Below are 20,843 nucleotides of genomic sequence, written 5' to 3'. Positions count from 1 at the left end.
TAGATGTGGATGATAAGAAATTACGTGGTCGTGAAAACTACTGGAATGGTTGAAACTGTCAACATATTAAAATTTAAAGGATGGCTTCGAACAAAAGCAAAGGTTCAGATAACAAATGAAGCTGATAATGGCAACAGGTTGCTTTCTTTCTACCTGCGCATCTTCACTGAGTTCGTAGGGGTCATAGGTCACAGTGACTAGCGCTGATGTGAAATGTTTCAGTTCTCCCATCGTTGTAACAGATCCAGAAGAAATACCTTCCGCTAATGATGCTCTCAACTGTAGCGAAGAAAACAGACCAGTCGGTTTACATTTTAGAATTAGCGACGATAGGTATTAATGTGCACTCTGACTTATGATCACTACTAAAACGACTTCTTCAGAGCTGAAAGTAGAAAACTACCAAGTTGAACAGGAACATGGCTTCAAGATGACATATTATATAAAATACCAAATGAAAGTTTTAAACAGAGGGATCTGGGTATATGCCAGAAAACACATATGCTGCAATAGAGTGTCCCTTTGGTATACTTCAAACCTATTTTGAATTCTTAATCATTAAGTGCATTTCTGTTTCAAAAAAAGTTTTGGATGAAATATCATATTTATGTATGATGTAGTCACACCATAAATCTTTCACTGAAATCGCATGAATTATCCTTCATAATTGTAAAAATAAAATGGATTGAAGTGGACAATGACTTATACAATTCTGATGAATAGGTTATGATATTTTCTCCTAATGAGTTAAAAGTACCCGGATGAGAAAGTTTGTTTTCTGACTAACCTGTGTATTTTCAGCCCTTGTGATTTCCGCGTCATCAGTAAGCAGAGTACTTTGAGTTGTATATATACCCGTACTAATTGATGAAGTTATGGATGAAGCTACAAAGTAATAAAAGGGGTTATATTTAGATCCTATCAATTTTTTTAGAACAAGTATATTATATAATACGATAAGTAATCTTTTCCATCAAGAATATTTTTATAATCCTGACTCAATCCAGTCTCGTTCTTTCTTTTTTAGGCTTTAAATGCTATTTCCAGTATATGAGATTATACCATATGCAATTACAAACATTTCAAGCCCCCTGACTTCATTTAAAATTTCTCCTTCTTCCATTCTTTCTTCTCTTCTTTGTGTTTTTCTTCGTTTACATCTACTCCTTTTTACATCATTACCGTTATATCATGGTGGTCTATTTTACTCAGAATTGACAACAGTATCAGAAATATGTGTCTTGAACAATGTTTCGATCTACTTACAACCTGCGACAGGGCGAGCATTAAAGCAGAACTTATTACCAACAGGGAAAGTAAACAACTGAATTGGCACACCATGTACAGGAAAGTATTACATTCCATTTCATTTGATAAGAACAGTTTTAAACAGACTTAATAGCCCACATTCCTGGATGTATTTCAAGTTTATCTGGTATTTATTGTACATGTAAAGAGGTCATAAAACTGTTCCTATCAAAGGATTGATTTAATGTAATACATGTCTCTGCACTTTCAACATGGTGTGCCATGTGTTTTTAATCAAACACATTTGTTATTTGGACCAGGTTGCATAATGCTGATAAATTCGACGAACTTGACTGGAATATGAATACTCACAGCTAGTTGGCACAACGGTGACCGATGACGAGTTTGACGATGTGCCTAACTTCGACAACGTTGACGCTTTATTCAAAGTCTTGGCGCATGCACTGGCAATGTTTACAGCTGTCCCCGAGTCACCATTGCCTATCATTTGTTTCATCATACTATCGTCATCAGAAGTAAAACTTTTAATCAGATTGGTCGTTTCCGTTTCATCAAATTCGAGAGGCAATACCTTGATGTCAATAACAAAGAACATTATTCAGAAAATTACACAAGTTAAAACATAAGTATCTTAATAATGTTGCCTTACTTTGTTGATTTCAAATAAGTGAAGTATGCAACTTCTTTTTTTCTGCATACTAAGCAACTGAGCTAACTTTAATAACACATATACATATCATAAAATGTACCACCACCACCACCACCACCACCACCACCACCACCACCACCACCACCATCACCATCATCATCATCATCATCATCATCATCATCATCATCATCATCATCATCATCAGAATTCAAACAAACAGTCCCATCTTTACCTGTACTTGCAGTCCTTCAAGATCCGAGTAAGTACCGTACGAATCTTCAACCCTCACTAAGATGGATACATTATAGTCGTTTTCCTCTAGACCTTCAGGGAAGAAACAACCTTGTTCCATGTATGTTTTCTCGCCTAAAATGAAATCGTAAATTTGCAAACGCTGTAGACATTATCAAAGTATCAGATCACTTTAGAACACGTGCGTGCCATGAAATGTTTCTGTTTGTACTCATTTGTATGTAGTGATCTGAATTATGAATAAAAAATTAGCATATTAAAATGTGAAAATAGTCGAATTGTGACGAGACTTTCCCAAGTTGATGTGCTTATACAGCTCCGATTCTTACGTGTTTACCTTTTTAATCAAATTGCACTGGTTGTGTACGGGAATTTCGACAGAGTTTACGGAGTAGGCGCCTTGCTTACCGAAGTGCCCGGACGTTTAAAGGTTTTATTGTTACTATTGTTACTTCGTTTAAACAAATCCAAACACTTTCTAAAAAAGCATCAGAGGTCAATAATTAAAACTTTTGAAATAGTGGTCTATTCAATATCAGAATTAAAAATGACAGCAGAATACTGTGTTGAACTCTATGGGAAAATAAAATATTGCCGATTTACTTAAAAAGGAACAACCATTCAAATGGCAGTGTTTTGGGAGGTTTGGATATATGAAATATTCAGGGAAATTGGTTGGCGAGGTGGTAACCCTCACACTTGTTCACGTTATACATTGACACACCTACGGCACATCAGGCGAGACTAAACAAATGTGTTACAAATTGAAAAAAAATGTACTAAAATCATGACTCACCACTATAAATCCAATTCCAATCTTCGGTGCTATTTGACCGGATGGCAAATCTGTAGGTCAAAGGTCGATTAGGATCGTCCCACCCAGAACAGTGGATATTGAATGTAGTGTTCAGTGCTGTTCCGTTGTTTGGATCCGCGTAGCAAGTTCCTACTTCAGGAACTTCGTTAGTAAATAACTCATAGGATGCCATGCCTGTATATGTGAGAAAAAAACTTTGTAAGCACTTCGAATTCTTCAGTGTGCTTTAATCCCGGGGTCATCACATCAGAAGGTACATTTTTCTAATCCGCGAAGATTAATATTCATTACCATGTACATTAGATCACTTACAATTTTTGTAAAAAAGAGATAGGTTTATGATGTAACATAAGGTAACGACATGATATTAATACATTGTATGAATTCTAATATATGTGTAGCTGAAAGATCTTGCAATGGAATTCATTCAGTCGACCATGCAAAACATGAATTTACTTAGATAAAGACATCATATATTTTACAAAATTATGAACCTTTAAGGGAAAGACTTATAATTTATCCGAAATTTGATTTGCACGATCACCGAAAATGATATACCATTCTATTGGCGACATACTTTCGAAAGATGCATCCGTATTAGGAACTGTTGTTAAAACAACCAGTCACAAATATAGATTTTCTTGTGATATCCGGTTTCATTTAATTTATTCATGTTTGTTTTTCTGAGTCCTTTTAAACATAATTTACAGTACTCAAATAGTACGTATTAACGATGAGTTAAATGACTGTCTATTTACCGTAGTTTGCAAAGTCTTCGTTTCTTGATACAATGACTTTGACCCGATAGTTTGTCACATCCAGAAAGTAACCTCTCTCAAGTGAGAAGTTCATGCCATCATTACCAGTACCAGAATACGGCAGCCATTCTGACGATGCTATGGTTCTGTATTTTCTACCTTGTATGTCTTGCAACTCCCATCTGTAAATGTCAAGATATGCAGGCACGTTGCGAGGCTCATTGTGTATGTATGTATGTATGTATGTATGTATGTATGTATGTATGTATGTATGTATGTATGTATGTATGTATGTATGTGGTCGACGATGTAACTATATAAAAATCGAGTCGGTTGTAAAAAAGAGAAAAATTTGGAAAAACGTCTTCCCAAATTATTTAACTTGGGTTAATTATCGGAAATAATGTTTGTAGTGGTTATCATTTCATAACATACAAACGTTTTTATATTTTTCATATTGATCGTTTCTTTCTTTCAAGATTTGAGTAAAAAGTGGGGTCATGAGAAATGCACAATATAATATGTCACCCATGAAAGAACTTTCTTTAAAATTTCACTAAATTTCTGGATTTATCACTTAAGATAGAGAACCACTTACTTGTAATAAAGTACCAGTCCTCTTACCCAGTCTTCATCGTGTGATTCTAATGAAAAACGGCTAGTTGTACTCGCTTTATCCAAACAATTGACTTTACACCTACAGTTGTAAAACAAACATGATATTTCTAACAACAACAACAACAACAACAACAACAACAACAACGACGACGACGACAACAACAACAACAACAACAACAACAACAACAACAACAACAACAACATTCTTTTAAATGGCTAAAAGAAACTATCATTAACTCCGTGAATACTCGAAGATGTTACCAGCAAGGTAGACAGCAACCAACAACTAAGGTAGTCACAAACTATAACTATTTTCTTCACTGTGGTAGATAACACAAGTGGCTGATAGCGACAACTCGAATATGATCCTCCTGTTGTTAAGATAGTGAAAATCCTGAATGTGATACCGCTGAGAAAAAAATCTTACTGCCCTACTGTCAGTGTTGTAATAATCTTAGTTTATGTTTGCGTAGTTGACATGCTGTCCTCGTAAATCGCTCAGACAACGTCAATACATGTTTCCACTGAGAACCAATTTGCACTTAACTTATAAGATCTCAACAGTATTCGGGCTTATTTATAACAACCTTGGTTGCACAATGTTGCAGACTGAAAGTTGCCTGTAAGCTACGGGTCATGCCGTCTTGCTGTCATACAAAAGCAGATTGGAACTTGCATGTATAATAAGATTTAGATATCACTACTCACGCGATGGACATTCTTGGCGGGTCACCTTCTGAGACATCAAGCACTTGGTAGGCGACATCAATACGATCACCTTTCATGACGATCACTTTCAACTCATATTCCATATCCCAATACATTCCCTTAGTATCAATATATATTTGTCCGGTGGTGTAATTAATCTTGCCTAAGAATGCACAATAAAAGGTAATAAGAAACTAAGAAAAAAAACCCACAGTTTATTTTTGATAGAATTGACCATTGTACAATGAAAACCGGAAGTGGAAAATATAGCGCTCTCTAGTGTTGAATACTCGTGTCAGGGAATAACACTATATGGCATACCAAACACTGCATGTTGTGTGAAACTAAGAGTGATATCTTTACTGACGATGTGTTAAAAGATTCAATGCTGTACTTGTATACAACAATGATCAACTCGTGAAAATGCAAAAACGATAGTAGATAGATATAGGGAACTTGCAAACCCGCCATGTTGAATGTTGCATCATGGGAAATGCGATAATAAATACTAACCAATTAGTACTGTAAACAATGTGGATACATTGTTTATAACCACAAATAATCAATTCATAATTACCCTGACAATTGTGGGAGGTTAATTTTATCAGTAGCTCCAGAGTAGGTATTATGATAACCACAGATAATCCCATAGTCCTTTGCGTCTGAGCATGCTCAGTATGGATTGCAAGTTCCCTATTGTAATTGTCTTTCATGGGCTTAAAATGCCATGTATGATATTGAAATTGCTTGACATATAAAAAGGGTCACGTGATTTGATATAAAATGTGTAATTTGCTCTTATAAGTACATACTACAAAACTACTGGGAGAAATTAAAAAAAAACAACTTGTCATTGACATTGTACGATATCCATTGATGACCAGCCAGACAGCCATAATGTAGTAAAATCACCCCTTGTTGTACCTCGGCCACGAATGATTTGACTACGTACTGGAATGATTTGACTAAAAGAACAATATGACAGAACTTTAATGGACTATTTTATAAACGCATGTTGGAACGTGTCCCTTTAATATGCAATGGTGAATAACTAGGGACAAGTGATACCGAACTTGCATACTTGTGGTACTCAAACACATATGACTGTCTTCTTAGGGTTAAAGCATAATCTATGGGTAAATAGATTTTGTTGTGTTAGCTTTTAAGAAATAAAAAACTTACTACCAGGTCCACTGTCATCATCACCATATCTACCAAAGCAACCGCCTTCGTCTAACGAGTTGCTACTTTTAATTGCTTCAAACTCTGCACTTTCATTTGCCGGTGCTAATAGCACAGTATAATCATCATTCCATACTTCGAACGATTCCACATTTTCAATATAGTCGTCTTCCGTTAGTGCGTCTCTCTTGTAAGTCTTCCGGCGACACATCCACATGAACTGCAAACCTGTTTTATCGGTAGGATCGATGTCAGGATCAATTGTTTCTGTTAGTCCGTCCAACTCTACAATGCTATTCCATCGAATTCGTCTCTCAGAACCACCAGATATGACCGCCCTCAGCGGTGTTGCCTCGACATATATAAATGCAGAATCGAATGACTCAACGCCAAACTCGCCATCCATAGACACGTTTAGCTCAAATCTGTACAGACCGTAGTCTAAAGTGAGCGCCGAAACCGTCAAAGTCTTCAAAGGTGCGCCAAAGACAACAGTGCTTCCTAAGTCCACTTCAATCTCAGTTCCATTGTCTTGTTGTTTGAATGCTCTCCAAGTGAACCACGCTCTGTTTGTTGTTGTGCAATTCAGTTTGACTGATGAATATACCCGTAGGTCTGCCGATGCTAAGTATTGACGATAACCAGTTGCATCATCACATAAGATGTAATTGTCATTACAATAGTTTTCATCTTGGACCACCACTGCAGGATAATAGCAAGGCCCTTTGGTGACGGATGTGCTCATATAGACGATTTCTTCAGACAAGTGATTGAATGCTATGACCTGGATGGTATACTCACTAATGGTCATGAAATGATTATGAATAGTGATGTTAGGATCTTGTCCAATTTCTTTCAGAGCCAAGAGGGATGAGCTGCTTACATTAAAAAAACGTAAATTGTCAAATGGACTTGTTCCAGATATGCTGTTTATGCTGGTATTAAAATGACTGGCATAGCGCACTTTGCATGTTTCTTCCTCTCCCCAGAAAGCTATATGATTAATTTCACTTGTGGTGTCTTGGAAGTTAACATAATAGCAGGCATCGGTGCCAACGTTTCCGGTGTTAAGTTCAAAATTGAGAGATGTGTTAACTGGCCCTGGGCCATGGTCAGATAGGTACAGTCCTTCTGCCCTAGCTTCGATATGGACCACTTTCACTTTCATCTCCCAGTCTACAGGATTCGACACGTTCACGGTCACAGTGTATACTCCAGGATGTGTGAACCACCAGATCGCTCTCGGTTCCGTTGTTGTTAAAATTGGATCACAAGGCTCCATTTGTACTGTGGTTGGTTGTATGGTGGTGTAGTTTCCAGTAATGGTGGTCGTAAAGTTGTATGACGCAGTTGATGTCGTGGCATTTATTGGTACTGTTTTGGTTGTTGCTTGGGGAGTTGTAGTTCCAGTCGGCGGAGGTTGGGTAACGGGACACATACTGTGTTCATCACCAAAATCCCAATCATATGTTAAACTGGTACCAGATGCAAATGTTGCAATGAAGACAACAGCCTCTTCCACAGGCAGATAAACATCTTCGCCAAATGTAACCGGACTTGCATCGAGACTTTCATTCCCTGTAGTGTCTTGATTATCAAGTATATATTCATTGTATTTTATTACATTTTCCAAATCTGAAATACTTTCATAGATATACACATCAAATGTATAAGTGCCATTACTAACAAGGTTCCAAATGAAGAAAGTCACTTCATAATGTCCAGCAGTAGTGTAGTAAATCGATGGAAACCGCCAGACATGGTATTCTGAGTCAGTATCTCGACTAATGTCGGCGTTACTCATGGATAGGGTTACGTTATAGTTTTGCGATTCTCCGAAATCGATGTTGCACAGGGCTTCGGTCGGAAACTCGTAAGCAGGCACAGCTTTTGATATATAAAGATCGAATGGGACAGTGACATACCCAACCTCAAGCTTCTGCAATTTGTTTAGCCTTCTTCCACGCACAACAAATCCCTGGACAGGGTATTGCACTTTTATGTCTGCATACGCTGTTTTCTGACCCAGAAGATTTTCTGTAGTGACGTTCAGTTGATATGAGCCACTTTCATTGTAGGCATGGGTTTGGGTAAGTGAACCTCCTTGGCCGATCATAAACCCATCTTGATAATTATCTTGGAAATACCAGAAGAAGGAAACTCTGGAACCCCAAGAAAATCCTATTGTAGCTGTGAGCGACTCACCAACTTTTATGTATGGTGGACTTGGAGAAGTGGTTATGACCAAATCTTCGACGGGTTCCTCCATTTCAATAGTTTCATGGAATATCATAGAACTAACTCGATTAGAAATAGTGATAACTGTGTAATAAGTGCCATAGCTGCCCAGAGTAAGGTTATGTACGAATGTACTTTGACCAGTTGTATCTACTGGGAAATCTCTGTACATGTTAATCCCAGTATCTATAGCATAGTGCACAGAGGCAGCAGTTGGCGGGGTAGCCATATCACCAGAGTATGTCAAATTATATTCGATAGTACCGTTGTCCAACTTTGGTATCACACCGGGAGAATTGGTCGCTACTGTGATATTACGCACTGGGTTTTGGACATACTCAATGATGTATGCCTTCCACATTCCAAGTATATTCTCAGCAGTAATAGTAACATTAAAATCCTTGGCATAAGACCAATAATGGACCATCTGTTTGTATTGACCATTGGATCGGAACATAACTCCTTCGGTGTAAGTAACATTCAAGCCGTCGTCAAAATCAAGCATTAGGGAAAGTCCAGACCCCTGTTCCATGTCAAACTTCACAGTGACATTTGTGTCAGGTGTAACATCCACATCATCAACCCAGATCTTGAGGTCCGTGACGTTGTACTCCACATGTACATTTAGAGTGTAATTGTTGACGCTGATGAGGTTCCATCCTGTCGCAGTCAAAGTTAGATTTCCTCGATCAGTAAACATGCCCGGCTTCAGTACAAGAAACCCCTCGCCCGATTCCTCGTCCAGCTGAAAGTCATTGTTTTCCAACAATACATCATTGAAACTGCCAATGAAGGTAACATTACTACCACTGTCTACCACCATAGAAACCAACGTTTCCATGCCATGTGTGATGGGGCCAGGGTTAAACAGACTGAAATTTGATACGGGTATCTGAACTATAGCCATGCTGTAGATAATCTGCCAACTGACCAAGTTTGATGCGTTGACAGAAACGTTGTAGTAGCCTATACTTGGATAGGTGTAGCGTACACTGCCAGATAGACCTACAGAGGTGAATGCAGACAAAGGATGTACAATATTTGATTAATTTCAGGTCAGTACAATTTTTACCAAAATACATGTTAATACACAACAATACACAATAAAACATCAAAGATAACGATTCGTTTCAGTATTTAGCAGAAGTAAGCCATAAATGGAATAAGCCTATTAAATATACGAATATTGTGATGAAATATATGGAGAACATAACGGGTAAATCTTTATCCAACCTGAAAATACTTCCATCCAAAAGAACGCAAATAGTATGTAAATTACACTTGATACTGTACTTACATTCATGCAATGAAATTAAGTAAAGACATTTATGTAAATTTGTGTAAATGTATGTAAATTATATTTGTAACACATTCCCACTCACTTTATTTATTCTTAGGTATATCCTATATTCTATAACTTAGTAAGTGCGTTTTATATTTTGACTTTTGGACCGATTGGCCTTAAACCTGCACTAGCTGCAACTGGGACATTTTTTAATAAAATAACCAAAGATATATTCACTATGAATTGGTCAATACTTATAAAAAGACACTGTATCTGTTAATTAGTGGTCAATATTATCTGTAGGTAGTGTAGTGGCAAGTTTAAATCTTGAGCAAAAGCTTGGTTTTGAATCTGTCACCATGTTAAAACTGTACTAGTTTGTAACTGGAATATCATTTTTCGATCAGACAACTACAATTATATTCACTGACTTTTTTTAATACCAATAATTAGACACTGTACATGTTAATTAGTTCTATGGTCAGTGTTATCCATTAGCAGTACAGAAACAGGTTGAAATAGTGATCGACGTTGAGGGCACTGTTTACTGGTGCAGACCCAAAAATCCATTTGATTTGATTTGATTTATCGTGTGTACGTTACTTACAGGTGATGTGATACTGTTCATGGTATACGGTATTACGAGTAAATAAGTCATTTTATCTAACAAAACATTTTTAAAAAACGTTTCAGTTTCAAAAAAAATGTTAACTGTGCAAAACAAAAGACCATACTGAAGAATAAGCCTAGCAACTGATCTGCTAGGAATCCTTGCATATCTCTGATTCTGGTATTAAATCAGATCAATATATGACTGAATCTGTGCTGAAGACTTCACAAATGTTGTAATAAACTCTTTACAGTTGGAAGGGTAAGAAAGACAGTCACTGTTTATGCTTTTGCATCTTTGTCATAATCTCTTACCGTTATGTAGTGCTGTAACAGAGACAGGTACTTGCAAGGGGTCGTCGTCATGAACTAGATAAAACACTGGTACAATCCCATCCACCAAGTCGACTTCATATGTAACATTTGTACCTATGTGTGCAAAGCAAAGCGTAGCAATAATTTGTAATAACACGATAGAGCAACTTGACGAAATCTCAGGATGAAATTATGGAATGCTTTGTGTTCTATGCACCTTTAAAAGTCACGGTGATGAAAACACATCGATGGCCCAGCACAAATAGGAACGTGCATGTTTCTTGTATTCTTCAAACAGTGCACGGCAAAGGGCACAGCAAGAGTATGGTGACGGTTTTCGTGTCAACTATCATTTTTGTTGTAATTATAACAATCCTAACCTCTAGATATTGTCCAATTGAGTACTGTTTCTGAGTCGATTGCTTTAGGAGTGATCGGATACTCCAGATACGGTGATATCGGATCGGAAACACCCCAGGTAAGGTCGCTGACAATATCTTGAATTGTGATCCAGGACTACAGAGGGGAAACAAACATGTGACGTAATATAATTCTGTCAGCTAAAATTGAAAGGTTGTTATAATAATGCCATGTGTAAATTGAATTTGAATAAAAGTACATCATAAATTGCATTCAAAGTTTTTCTCTCATCTTAAACGTCATGGATTATATCTCAAGAGGAAGTGAACTAGTACATTCGTAGTACATACTTTCGAATTTATAGTAAAGTCGTTGATCGGAATACTGTATAGGATGGACATTGCAAATGAATATTCTCAACACATTTGAGCTTATAGAAGCGCTCATGTCAGACATCTCTCACCTCGTAGTAGGCGTCACTGATGTCGTTTGAGGCAAACAGACTGATTCTGTAGAAACCAGGTTGTTTCCATGTGTAATTAAAACATCTGAATGTTGTCACATTTTCACCACCGTCTCCAAAATACCAGTGGTAATTCACTTCACTGCCAATGTGCTCCGGTATGTATAGATGTAACTCCTCATCTGTTTTACCTGTCAATTGTTGTGCGATTGATATTATAACAGGCAATGAAATTGAACATTGCATATATATTGTCAGAATAATTATACACTTGCGAAAATATGAGGTTTGCCACAGGAAAAGCTCGAAAAACCCCATTTTTGGGACTTCCAGTGTGTAATTATATCCACATAACAAAGGCACCGCTATATCATGGATTTGGTACAATCTATCACACCGAACGCCAATACATTTAGTTTGTGTCTTTCTCAGTAAGCTGAACACTTGGTTTCCATAGTTGTATAACATGATATGACAGAATCGTTTAGGGTCTAAGCATAGACTTAGAAGTTCAAATGGAAGATATTTATGTAGTTTTGATGTATGGGATTGAGAACTTACCTAGCGGAGGATTATCAAAGACAAGATCTTTAATGACAATCTGTATTTTCATGGTATGAGTTGCTATAAATGACGAAACGTCATTGGTGACGTTGACAATGATGTCCCGACGCGCAGTGTCTTCTGTATAATTGTGGACCAGTCGCATGACGCTCGGTCGCACGACATGGGCTCGTAGTGCGTGCTTGTACGTGTGCGTTGAGGAACCCACAACTTCCGCGACAAATCCCGATGTGTGCCGGTGATCGTGACCTGATGTGCTCGCTAGAAATTCGGGACCATCTTTTGAAAGGTCTGTCGTGGTATAACCAATTTTACCTTCGCCAGAATTGTACCAAGCTGCCACATCACCTTGTAAAACTGTAAACTGTTCCGTAGAATTAACGGGAATATACTGTAGGCCGAGTTTTTCGACTGTATACTGGAACTCTGTCACAAACTCGTAGTCTACCGGTTGCGCACTGAAAACAAAGTCATCGACGAGGGACCCGTTGGTGGCGTGTATACACTTTCTCTGTGTAAAACTATATCGTCCGACTGCGTTGCATGATTTCGACCAAACACTCACTTGTTCTGAACAATTACTGGCTGTAGAAATGCAGCTGTATGACCGATAGCAAAACTGCTGTCCAGGACATGAGGGACGATATATCTGGAAATGGAAGGAGCCATTACTTTTTTCACTCTTTTTTTTCTGGACTGTTATAATATGGATGATGGTGTGCGAGAAAATATGTAATATCGAAACAGAATCGTTTCTATTATGTATAACATAAGTTCAGTCGGTTGTAGAATCCGGCGTAACTTTAATTAGAGTAACTTAAAGGTCAATGGAACATTAGACATAACTTAGTTTTTAAATAATCACAGTCCTGCTTTAGGAATTGTGCATCCTTAATCTGTACAGCGATTCTTACACGCCCTTCCTCCTTCTTTGCAAAAGAGGAAAGATATAACTAATTAACTAATTAAGTTCAATAAGTAATACCTGTAGGTAGACATTGCCCTTTTCTAAGGCATTGAATTCCCAGCCAACAAGCTTGCCATCTTCTCTGATTCGCTGATTGACCAATAAGTAGACGCTATTCAAAGGTTGGTAGTTTAGACTTGTGTCCGGATCGTCCAATAGGCCATACCAAACGCCCTCAGCGTCTGAAGTTGGAAAGGAAATTGGCATACTAGTATAGTTTCATGAATAATTTACATTTGATTAATTTTGATCAAATACAGACACAACACACAAACTCTGTTCACCACTCTGTCCGTCCGTCCGTCTGTCTGTCTGTCTGTCTGTCTGTCTGTCTGTCTGTCTGTCTGTCTGTCTGTCTGTCTCTGTCTGTCTCTGTCTCTCTCCCTCCCTCCCTCCCCCTCCCCCCTCTCTCTCTCTCTCTCTCTCTCTCTCTCTCTCTCTCTCTCTCTCTCTCTCTCTCTCTCTCTCTCTCTCTCTCTCTCTCTCTCTCTCAACTCAGGATACAGTACCTGCAACTTGCATATCTACTATCCTGCCGTCACTGAAATTCACCAAAGCAGACATATTTGTTCCTTGCTCTATCTTGATATCACAGGTAAATGCACTGTTTGCTTCGTGGGAATCAGGGCACAGGAAAACGATATTGCCGATTTGAGTCTCTACTTTTATGGTAAGAGTGTCCGTAGCCACGTTTGACCATTCATCCACGCCCTCTGCCAGTACGGAGAATTTACCAGGTTTCCTTGGTGAAAATACAAAACCGTTTTGTTTATACTTAAAAAGATGGCGTAGTCCGGCTTTCAGATTGGTAGATTATCAAATTGAGAGAAACCAAAAACTGAAACTGTTTTAGAGCATATAGAAAAACAATAAATTGCAACATTGGAAAGGAAATACAGTTGATTGAATATACTGGAGAAAATTCCAAAATTATATATAAAAAACAGGGAACATACAAACTGATGTAAACACAGCTATCTTACTTGTGAATGGAAATTATTTCTAGAATTCGATGAATTTGACTCAGAAGATCAGACGACATTATTGGTTGCGACTGTGCACTCGTTGTGTAAATCTATTTTTCTCGCTGAAAACATTTCTGTTTAGGTTAGTACGTTCCATGGAGAAAATCTAAACGGAGAGAATGTTCAAGTTTCTGTAAGCTGCGCTTATGTTCGAAATATCTCTTCTTTCTAGCCATGTAATGAAAGGATGGTGGATCTAAACTATTTAGTACCTGAAGTTATAGTAAACAACATTTTCATCCGTTGGTCCGATACTGTTTCCGTCACTTACGTCATACGTGTATATAACGTCATTACCACGTGATATGTTGGTGATGATGCTGATATTGTCATACGTACTGGCATATCCTAGAATATCAAAATATTAGATATACATAAAACGGATAACAAGATAATGTATAGTTATAATGAAATAATTCGATATTGTAACAATGTAGGTGTACTTCAAGATTTCTGTCACGTCTACCCATTCTAAGATCATAGATCTAGAGATGAACTTCAGCCCAAGTGTTTCCCTACTGTTTCATCTTTCTACAAGTCGGAACATCTTATTTTGAACTGAAAGATGGCGCAACACCATGCAGTCTAACAATGTAGTCAGCGTCTGCGCACCAATTCAGAACTTATGATGACTATCCGAGTACGTACTTCAGTTGTGAATAGAAACACATATACACATGCTGTACATGTTAAGTAGGGCGCATACTTCATGATTGAGGCGCATACATGTGCAAACTTATACGGGAAGAGACTTCTCATTTGTCATTTTTCTAAATTGTGTATTTACTGAGGTGGACAAGAAGTGGCGTGGCGGAAATAACACATTTTCAGTAAAAAAAAGGTTACTATAGGTAGAAGTACTCTGTGTTTAACCTATATGTTAAATACTGGTATAGAAATATTGAACATCAAGGAAGATAGGTATGAAATTAATGTCACTGATGAGGCCTAAAAATGGTTTGATTTCGGTTACCCGAACCTACCTATATTCTAGCTATAGTTTTTCACTCTTTTGTTTTTACGTATTCGAGAATAAAATAATAAACTCGCGAAAATTGTGAAGTCTCGCGAGAAATAGTGGATGCGGAAACTGACATCAACTTAAAAAGACATTATAAAACTGTTCTTCCAATCTGTAATGGCTGTACATCAGAAGGGAAGACACCAATAACACAGACTATATGGAAAACAACGGAAAACATAACTACCTGAACTAGACATTTTACAAATGGAAAAAAATGTCTACTAATCCCACCTATTCTAATCTGAGCGTAATCGGAACCATACAATTTTTTTTAGGCCTGAAGAAATCGCACTCGGCGACGACAGTTTGAAATCTATACAACGATATCCATACTACGTCTTGAAAATGCACCAAATACACAGAATAAATGTCTTTAAAGCAAATCCATTAAATCGATTCCATAAAGTAATATTGTACATTTCTCAGAATTTAATCGATATTTGTGGTCAGACTTTCAGAAGCTAGGAATTGTTGAAATGTTTACATTTCGTCTGCAAAACAAATATGATGAAATAAGACAGACGAATTAATAGCTGTGGTTGTATGGTGAACGATCGATATGCATTATTTGCAACTGAAGTCTTTGCACTGGTATGAAAGTACATTTTGTTAATTATGTTCAGTATAAATTGCGGCTTACACAGCAACATAAACAACAGATCGAATGGCTTTGAATTTTAAGGAGATTGTAACCATAGCATTCAAACTAAGAGCTCTGCGGGCGCTGCATGTATACCTACGTGTTTGTACAAACATTTCATTTGGATTCAGTTTCTTGCATATTTATATCAAATACTATAAAAAGTCAATTATTTTAAATGCCGACATTGATTTCAAAATTCGTTACTAAGTTTTCGCGCTCCATATTTCCTTATTATGAATTTAAAATGTTTGTAATTACTGCCAAAAATACTACAGCAGGGAAAAGTTTTTCAATTTGATCTTCACCATCTGTTGATCACGGTGCTAAGTATTTGTCTGAGAAACGACAACTTGCCTTCGATAGGTACGAGATGGAAGCCATTCAGACTTTCAGCTGTTTTGTACACGTCATTGTGTAATATGCCTCCACACCGCATGTCATAATCACCCGCACAAGAATAGTCGCATTCTGATTGGTCGCCGTCTCCATGGGAACCGTAAGAGTCAGCACAGAAGCATAGTTCGCCTTGCTGAAGGGCACCATAACTGTACGAATGAAAGACAACATGTGTTATGATAAGAGATGGTACCACCCAAGGAAAACATTCAAGTGGTGCAAAATGACACTTCACTATTATGTTGAACAAAAATTACATAAAGTCGGTGCTGTCATTTAATATCTTGACTGTGTTGTTGTTAAAATGATATTGCTTACATTTAAATTTCTACACATGTCACTTGTTTTTAGATCTTAGAGAACCCCCCCCCCCCCCCCACCCTTTTCAAGGTACCCATTAAATTGTACACTTTTGTCGCCGGTTCTTAACTATTTCGAAAGCTAACAAAAAAATCTTGTTACTACTGCTGTATCTTTATATTTTGAAAACTTCAACGTACTTAAATCCCTGTTCCCCACATAGTTCAATGCATACACCAGGTGTCAGTAATCGGCTGTCATAGCGACCCGCGGCTTCAAGGAATTCACGATTTGCGGAATCTTCTCTGTAGCACCCCCGGTAATCTATGCATCAGAAAATCAGAACGAGAGAAGTAAAAATCTCAAAAGTGTTAAACGTGTTCAGAGAAATACACAGCATGTACAATAACAGTATGGAATCGTATATGTACAGTATTGGAGTAATCACCTATGTATATTGGTGACTGAACTCAAACCGGGTATTAAGATGTAGCATGTGAACGAGCCGATGACGTAATATATGATACGCATGAAAATGTCGAGGAAATCCCAACATTATAATCAAAGGTTCTAACAATGCCAGAAGACAATTGTAATGTCATAGAATGTATGTATCAACACTAACATTATACCAACGTAGTTTAATCGATTTTTCATGTAAGTATTTTCACTCGAGTATAAAAATATAAATTTTAGTTTGTGCCAATTTAAGAATTTGACATTACAAAATGACATACCATAGGAGGCCAGTGACACCTTCACAGAGTATGTTCTATATTCGGATCCGTTACAGAAGGTCAAAGTGTCTCCAATTCCCACATTGAAGTCTGTGTTATTGGTGACATCAAACCATTTCACCAAAACACTGTCTTCAGATTCACTATCATAAACCAAAGTTCCACTTTCGAATCGAAACCCTATGACGTCACCGGGTAGAAATTCAAATTGCTCATCGTCGTTCAGATAGACCACAGTCTCGACCGTTGTGTGGTGATCTCCAGAAATATGCGTCTCTCCGACCAGTTTATACGAATCAGCGGTGCCAGAAACCGGACGGTACATAGCAAGTGTGAAGTCAGATGTCGTGGGACTGAAAAACGTCCAACCCGTTACTCGTCCAGAACATGGCATAGGTAGACCTGCTAATACCATTGCATAGCTAGCATTGTCCAGATTTGCCCGATCTATTACTTCTGAACCATATTCATCAACTGGACAACTGACTATTTGGAAATGAAGAAAGAAAGGGAATATTTATTTACGGTGAGAAATATTTCCAGAATATTAATCTTTTTTAAAACATGAATTCGTTATTAACTAGTATATAATATCACGGAAACCATAACGACTAAACCATAATTATAAGACCGTACACGACTAAGTAGGCCTAATAAATAAATTGTGTGGTTAATTTGTTTCTGTGTTAGTGTCTAGTTCAGGTTTTCCATCATTTTCAAAATAGTATCTGTGTTGTTTATTTCCTATCAGAATAATGATGTAAAGCCATTAAAGATTGGAAGAACGGTTTTATTTTGTCTTTTTAAGTTTCCGCATCCACTATTTCTCGTGAGACTTCGCGATTTTTTTTTTCTCGAATACTTAAAAAAAAGTTTAGGGTCGGCAGTGAAAAGCTAGGTGGGGTCGGGTAACCGGAACCAAACAATTATTTTGTTTAGGCCCAAGCACGATATTTTGATACAAAACTAATATTATATGTAGTTAGAAATGACATGTATTTGCTGGTACAACTAAACAAGGCGTAGAATTGTATTTGATATCCAGTGAGCCTGCTTTTGTCGTGTATTGACGATAGTAAACAACACGTCACAGTGTCGCTAAGACAACAATACAACGGATTAAAGAGAAAAAACACACTGATTATATAGTTTATGACGTGACACGAAAATAAATGATATGATTTGACCTGATCTGATCTGACCTGACCTGACCTGGTTCTTTGCAAAATGGCATGACGCGTACCATGAAGTGAAATGACATAAATGAAATACTAACGTTCGTTATTGATGACGGCCTCAATAGAATACGATCCCGTGAAATTACCAGAAACAAGACGCACTGCCCCATGGTCCCAGTCAGTTGCATATTCATTGCTAGTAATATAGGAGTAATACGTCATCTGTGCATCTGACCCCGTATCATAACCGATTGTTGGGGTCAGCCATCTTACACCAAGGACATCGCCATCACTGAATGATATGCCATTGGTCAATTCGACGGTTTGGTTGCCATTGGAAACTACCACGATTTCTTCCTCTTTGACAAGATAGTAGTAACCGAGCTGTAACTTCTTCCAGACCCCAACTTTAAATGATGCGCTTTGTATGCTCCAGAACTTCAGTCCAGTCAGGGTACCATAGCACCGGAATGGTGAGCTCTCAAATATGATCAGTCGGTTGGTTGAGGAAGCTATGTTTGTTCTCTCAACTATTGAGCCCACACTGACAGTATTATTTGAACATAATTGATGTTCTGAAATGTAATGTAATTATAGAACAAATTATATTGCTGTGGAAGAACAAATAAACGAACGTTATCAGCTACAATACGAAACACCTATACGTACGTACGTACATACATACATACATACATACATACATACATACATACATACATACATACATACATACATGCATACATGCATGCATGCATGCATGCATGCATGCATGCATGCATGCATGTATGTATGTATGTATGTATGTATGTATGTATGTATGTATGTATGTATGTATGTATGTACATACATTACTACACTACTACTACTACTACTACTACTACTACTACTACTACTGCTACTACTACTACTAATGCATCCATCCATCCATCCATCCATCCATCCATCCATCCATCCACCTATCTGACTGACCATCCAGCCGCCCGTTCAGAAGGTAAATTTTTCCATCTTTCTTCCCTTCGCCCTAAATATACTCGTTATCGCTGTATACATATTAGTCACAAATAGGTTGCTCCAATCCATACTCAGATTGTTATAAAATCAACGAAATTAAATCCTATGTATGTATGTATGTATGTATGTATGTATGTATGTATGTATGTATGTATGTATGTATGTATGTATGTATGTATGTATGTATGTATGTATGTAGATTTAAGGATGTTGTTTTTGATGATTCTAAATTAATTGTCATAATATATACTCCTCGACTTGACTAAATGGATATATATCTTTTAACTTTTGGACTTTAATGTTAGCATTGTTTTGTAATTGACACGACGGTTAGTTTGAACACAAAATGAGACTTACCAGCGTGAACCCGTAGACCAAGAAGACCCTGAGAGAAGATAAATATAATAACGATATAATTTAAAGTATTAAGTTTCCCTGCGTTGCCACGACTTTATTTATCCTGAAGAGGACATTGACATTAAACTTTTTTTATATGTAGTATGAAATATACATCACAGTGATTGGATTTTTTTTTTTAAAGTCGTATTATATCACAATTTCTAGTCGTAAGAATAGTGTTGATATGTTATTTTTCGTTTAGTTGAGTGTTCCGCGTCAAACGGATTTTCAATCACATACTAAATAGCAGTAAAATTTTCTTTTAAACTTACCGTTATTAAGAGAAGTAGGCTATGTACCGATACCATGTTTATAAATTCCCTGATACCTTACATTGTGGTTAGGATAAAAAGAATAGGGTCGCTGGTAGAAATATGGGTGCCGTCTTGTACGAGAAACAGTAATGCTACTAAATTTCTGAAATACAGCAGTTGTGACGATTTAAGATGGTTTAGTTTCGTTATTTTCGCACTTCCCACCGGAAAATTACTTCCACCACTAGTTTTCCTCAACGCATACAATGGTCAGCAATTAGACATGATAAATAAATTGGAAGAAGGGGGGAATAAATATATACTAGGACAGCCATGGGAAAGTACAGGTGATATACATAGCTACCATATTTATACATTCAGTATGTATATGTTATATGTACATAGCGAAAATAAATATTTATTGTTTGACATGAATGTAATAGATGTATATTATCAAAATTTGACTTTACTATCGATTTTTTTACGAACTAAACATGGCCCATTGTGTTAAGAGCTTAATAGATTAAGAATTTGATGATATATCGACCACTTTTTGTCTTTTCAAAATGGTTATGTCCTTAACCTGTTAATTTAATTTGTTATGAAAATAAATATTCAATTGGTTGATTTTTGTGTTAAATTAATGACTTTTTATTGATATTTTTTACGACTATAAAAAGTTTCAGGAATTTTGCCAAATTAATTTCATCCCAATATTGATTTTATTTGGAAGAATTTTGTAAGTAAGAAGTAAAATGTCATATATAATTAAAATTATTTACAGAGTGTCATGAATGAAAAAGCGTTTGATGTCTGATAGTT

General features: G+C 37.0%; 1 protein-coding gene across 1 annotated transcript in view; it reads right to left on the bottom strand.

Annotated features, from left to right (window-relative positions):
* The window catches only part of LOC144434914 (polycystin-1-like), a 34,220-nt gene extending 14,145 nt beyond the window's left edge, over window positions 1-20,075 (bottom strand). The window contains exons 1-22 of the mRNA XM_078123436.1: window positions 20,040-20,075; window positions 19,726-19,753; window positions 18,456-18,932; window positions 17,180-17,665; window positions 16,643-16,766; window positions 16,091-16,291; window positions 14,292-14,417; window positions 13,564-13,796; window positions 13,073-13,236; window positions 12,085-12,736; window positions 11,524-11,714; window positions 11,081-11,216; window positions 10,701-10,814; window positions 6,254-9,496; window positions 5,072-5,234; window positions 4,344-4,442; window positions 3,746-3,927; window positions 2,967-3,161; window positions 2,151-2,284; window positions 1,621-1,840; window positions 788-885; window positions 154-279 (exon numbers count right to left, since the gene is read on the bottom strand). Of these exons, the coding sequence (XP_077979562.1) occupies window positions 154-279; window positions 788-885; window positions 1,621-1,840; window positions 2,151-2,284; window positions 2,967-3,161; window positions 3,746-3,927; window positions 4,344-4,442; window positions 5,072-5,234; window positions 6,254-9,496; window positions 10,701-10,814; window positions 11,081-11,216; window positions 11,524-11,714; window positions 12,085-12,736; window positions 13,073-13,236; window positions 13,564-13,796; window positions 14,292-14,417; window positions 16,091-16,291; window positions 16,643-16,766; window positions 17,180-17,665; window positions 18,456-18,932; window positions 19,726-19,753; window positions 20,040-20,075 (7,428 nt within the window). The remainder of the gene's footprint in view (window positions 1-153; window positions 280-787; window positions 886-1,620; window positions 1,841-2,150; window positions 2,285-2,966; window positions 3,162-3,745; window positions 3,928-4,343; window positions 4,443-5,071; window positions 5,235-6,253; window positions 9,497-10,700; window positions 10,815-11,080; window positions 11,217-11,523; window positions 11,715-12,084; window positions 12,737-13,072; window positions 13,237-13,563; window positions 13,797-14,291; window positions 14,418-16,090; window positions 16,292-16,642; window positions 16,767-17,179; window positions 17,666-18,455; window positions 18,933-19,725; window positions 19,754-20,039) is intronic.
* Window positions 20,076-20,843: the final 768 nt, after the last annotated feature.

The sequence above is a fragment of the Glandiceps talaboti genome, chromosome 5 (assembly GCF_964340395.1).
Source record: "Glandiceps talaboti chromosome 5, keGlaTala1.1, whole genome shotgun sequence".
In the NCBI taxonomy this organism is placed as follows: domain Eukaryota; kingdom Metazoa; phylum Hemichordata; class Enteropneusta; family Spengelidae; genus Glandiceps; species Glandiceps talaboti.
This window is presented reverse-complemented; position numbering and strand designations above follow the sequence as displayed.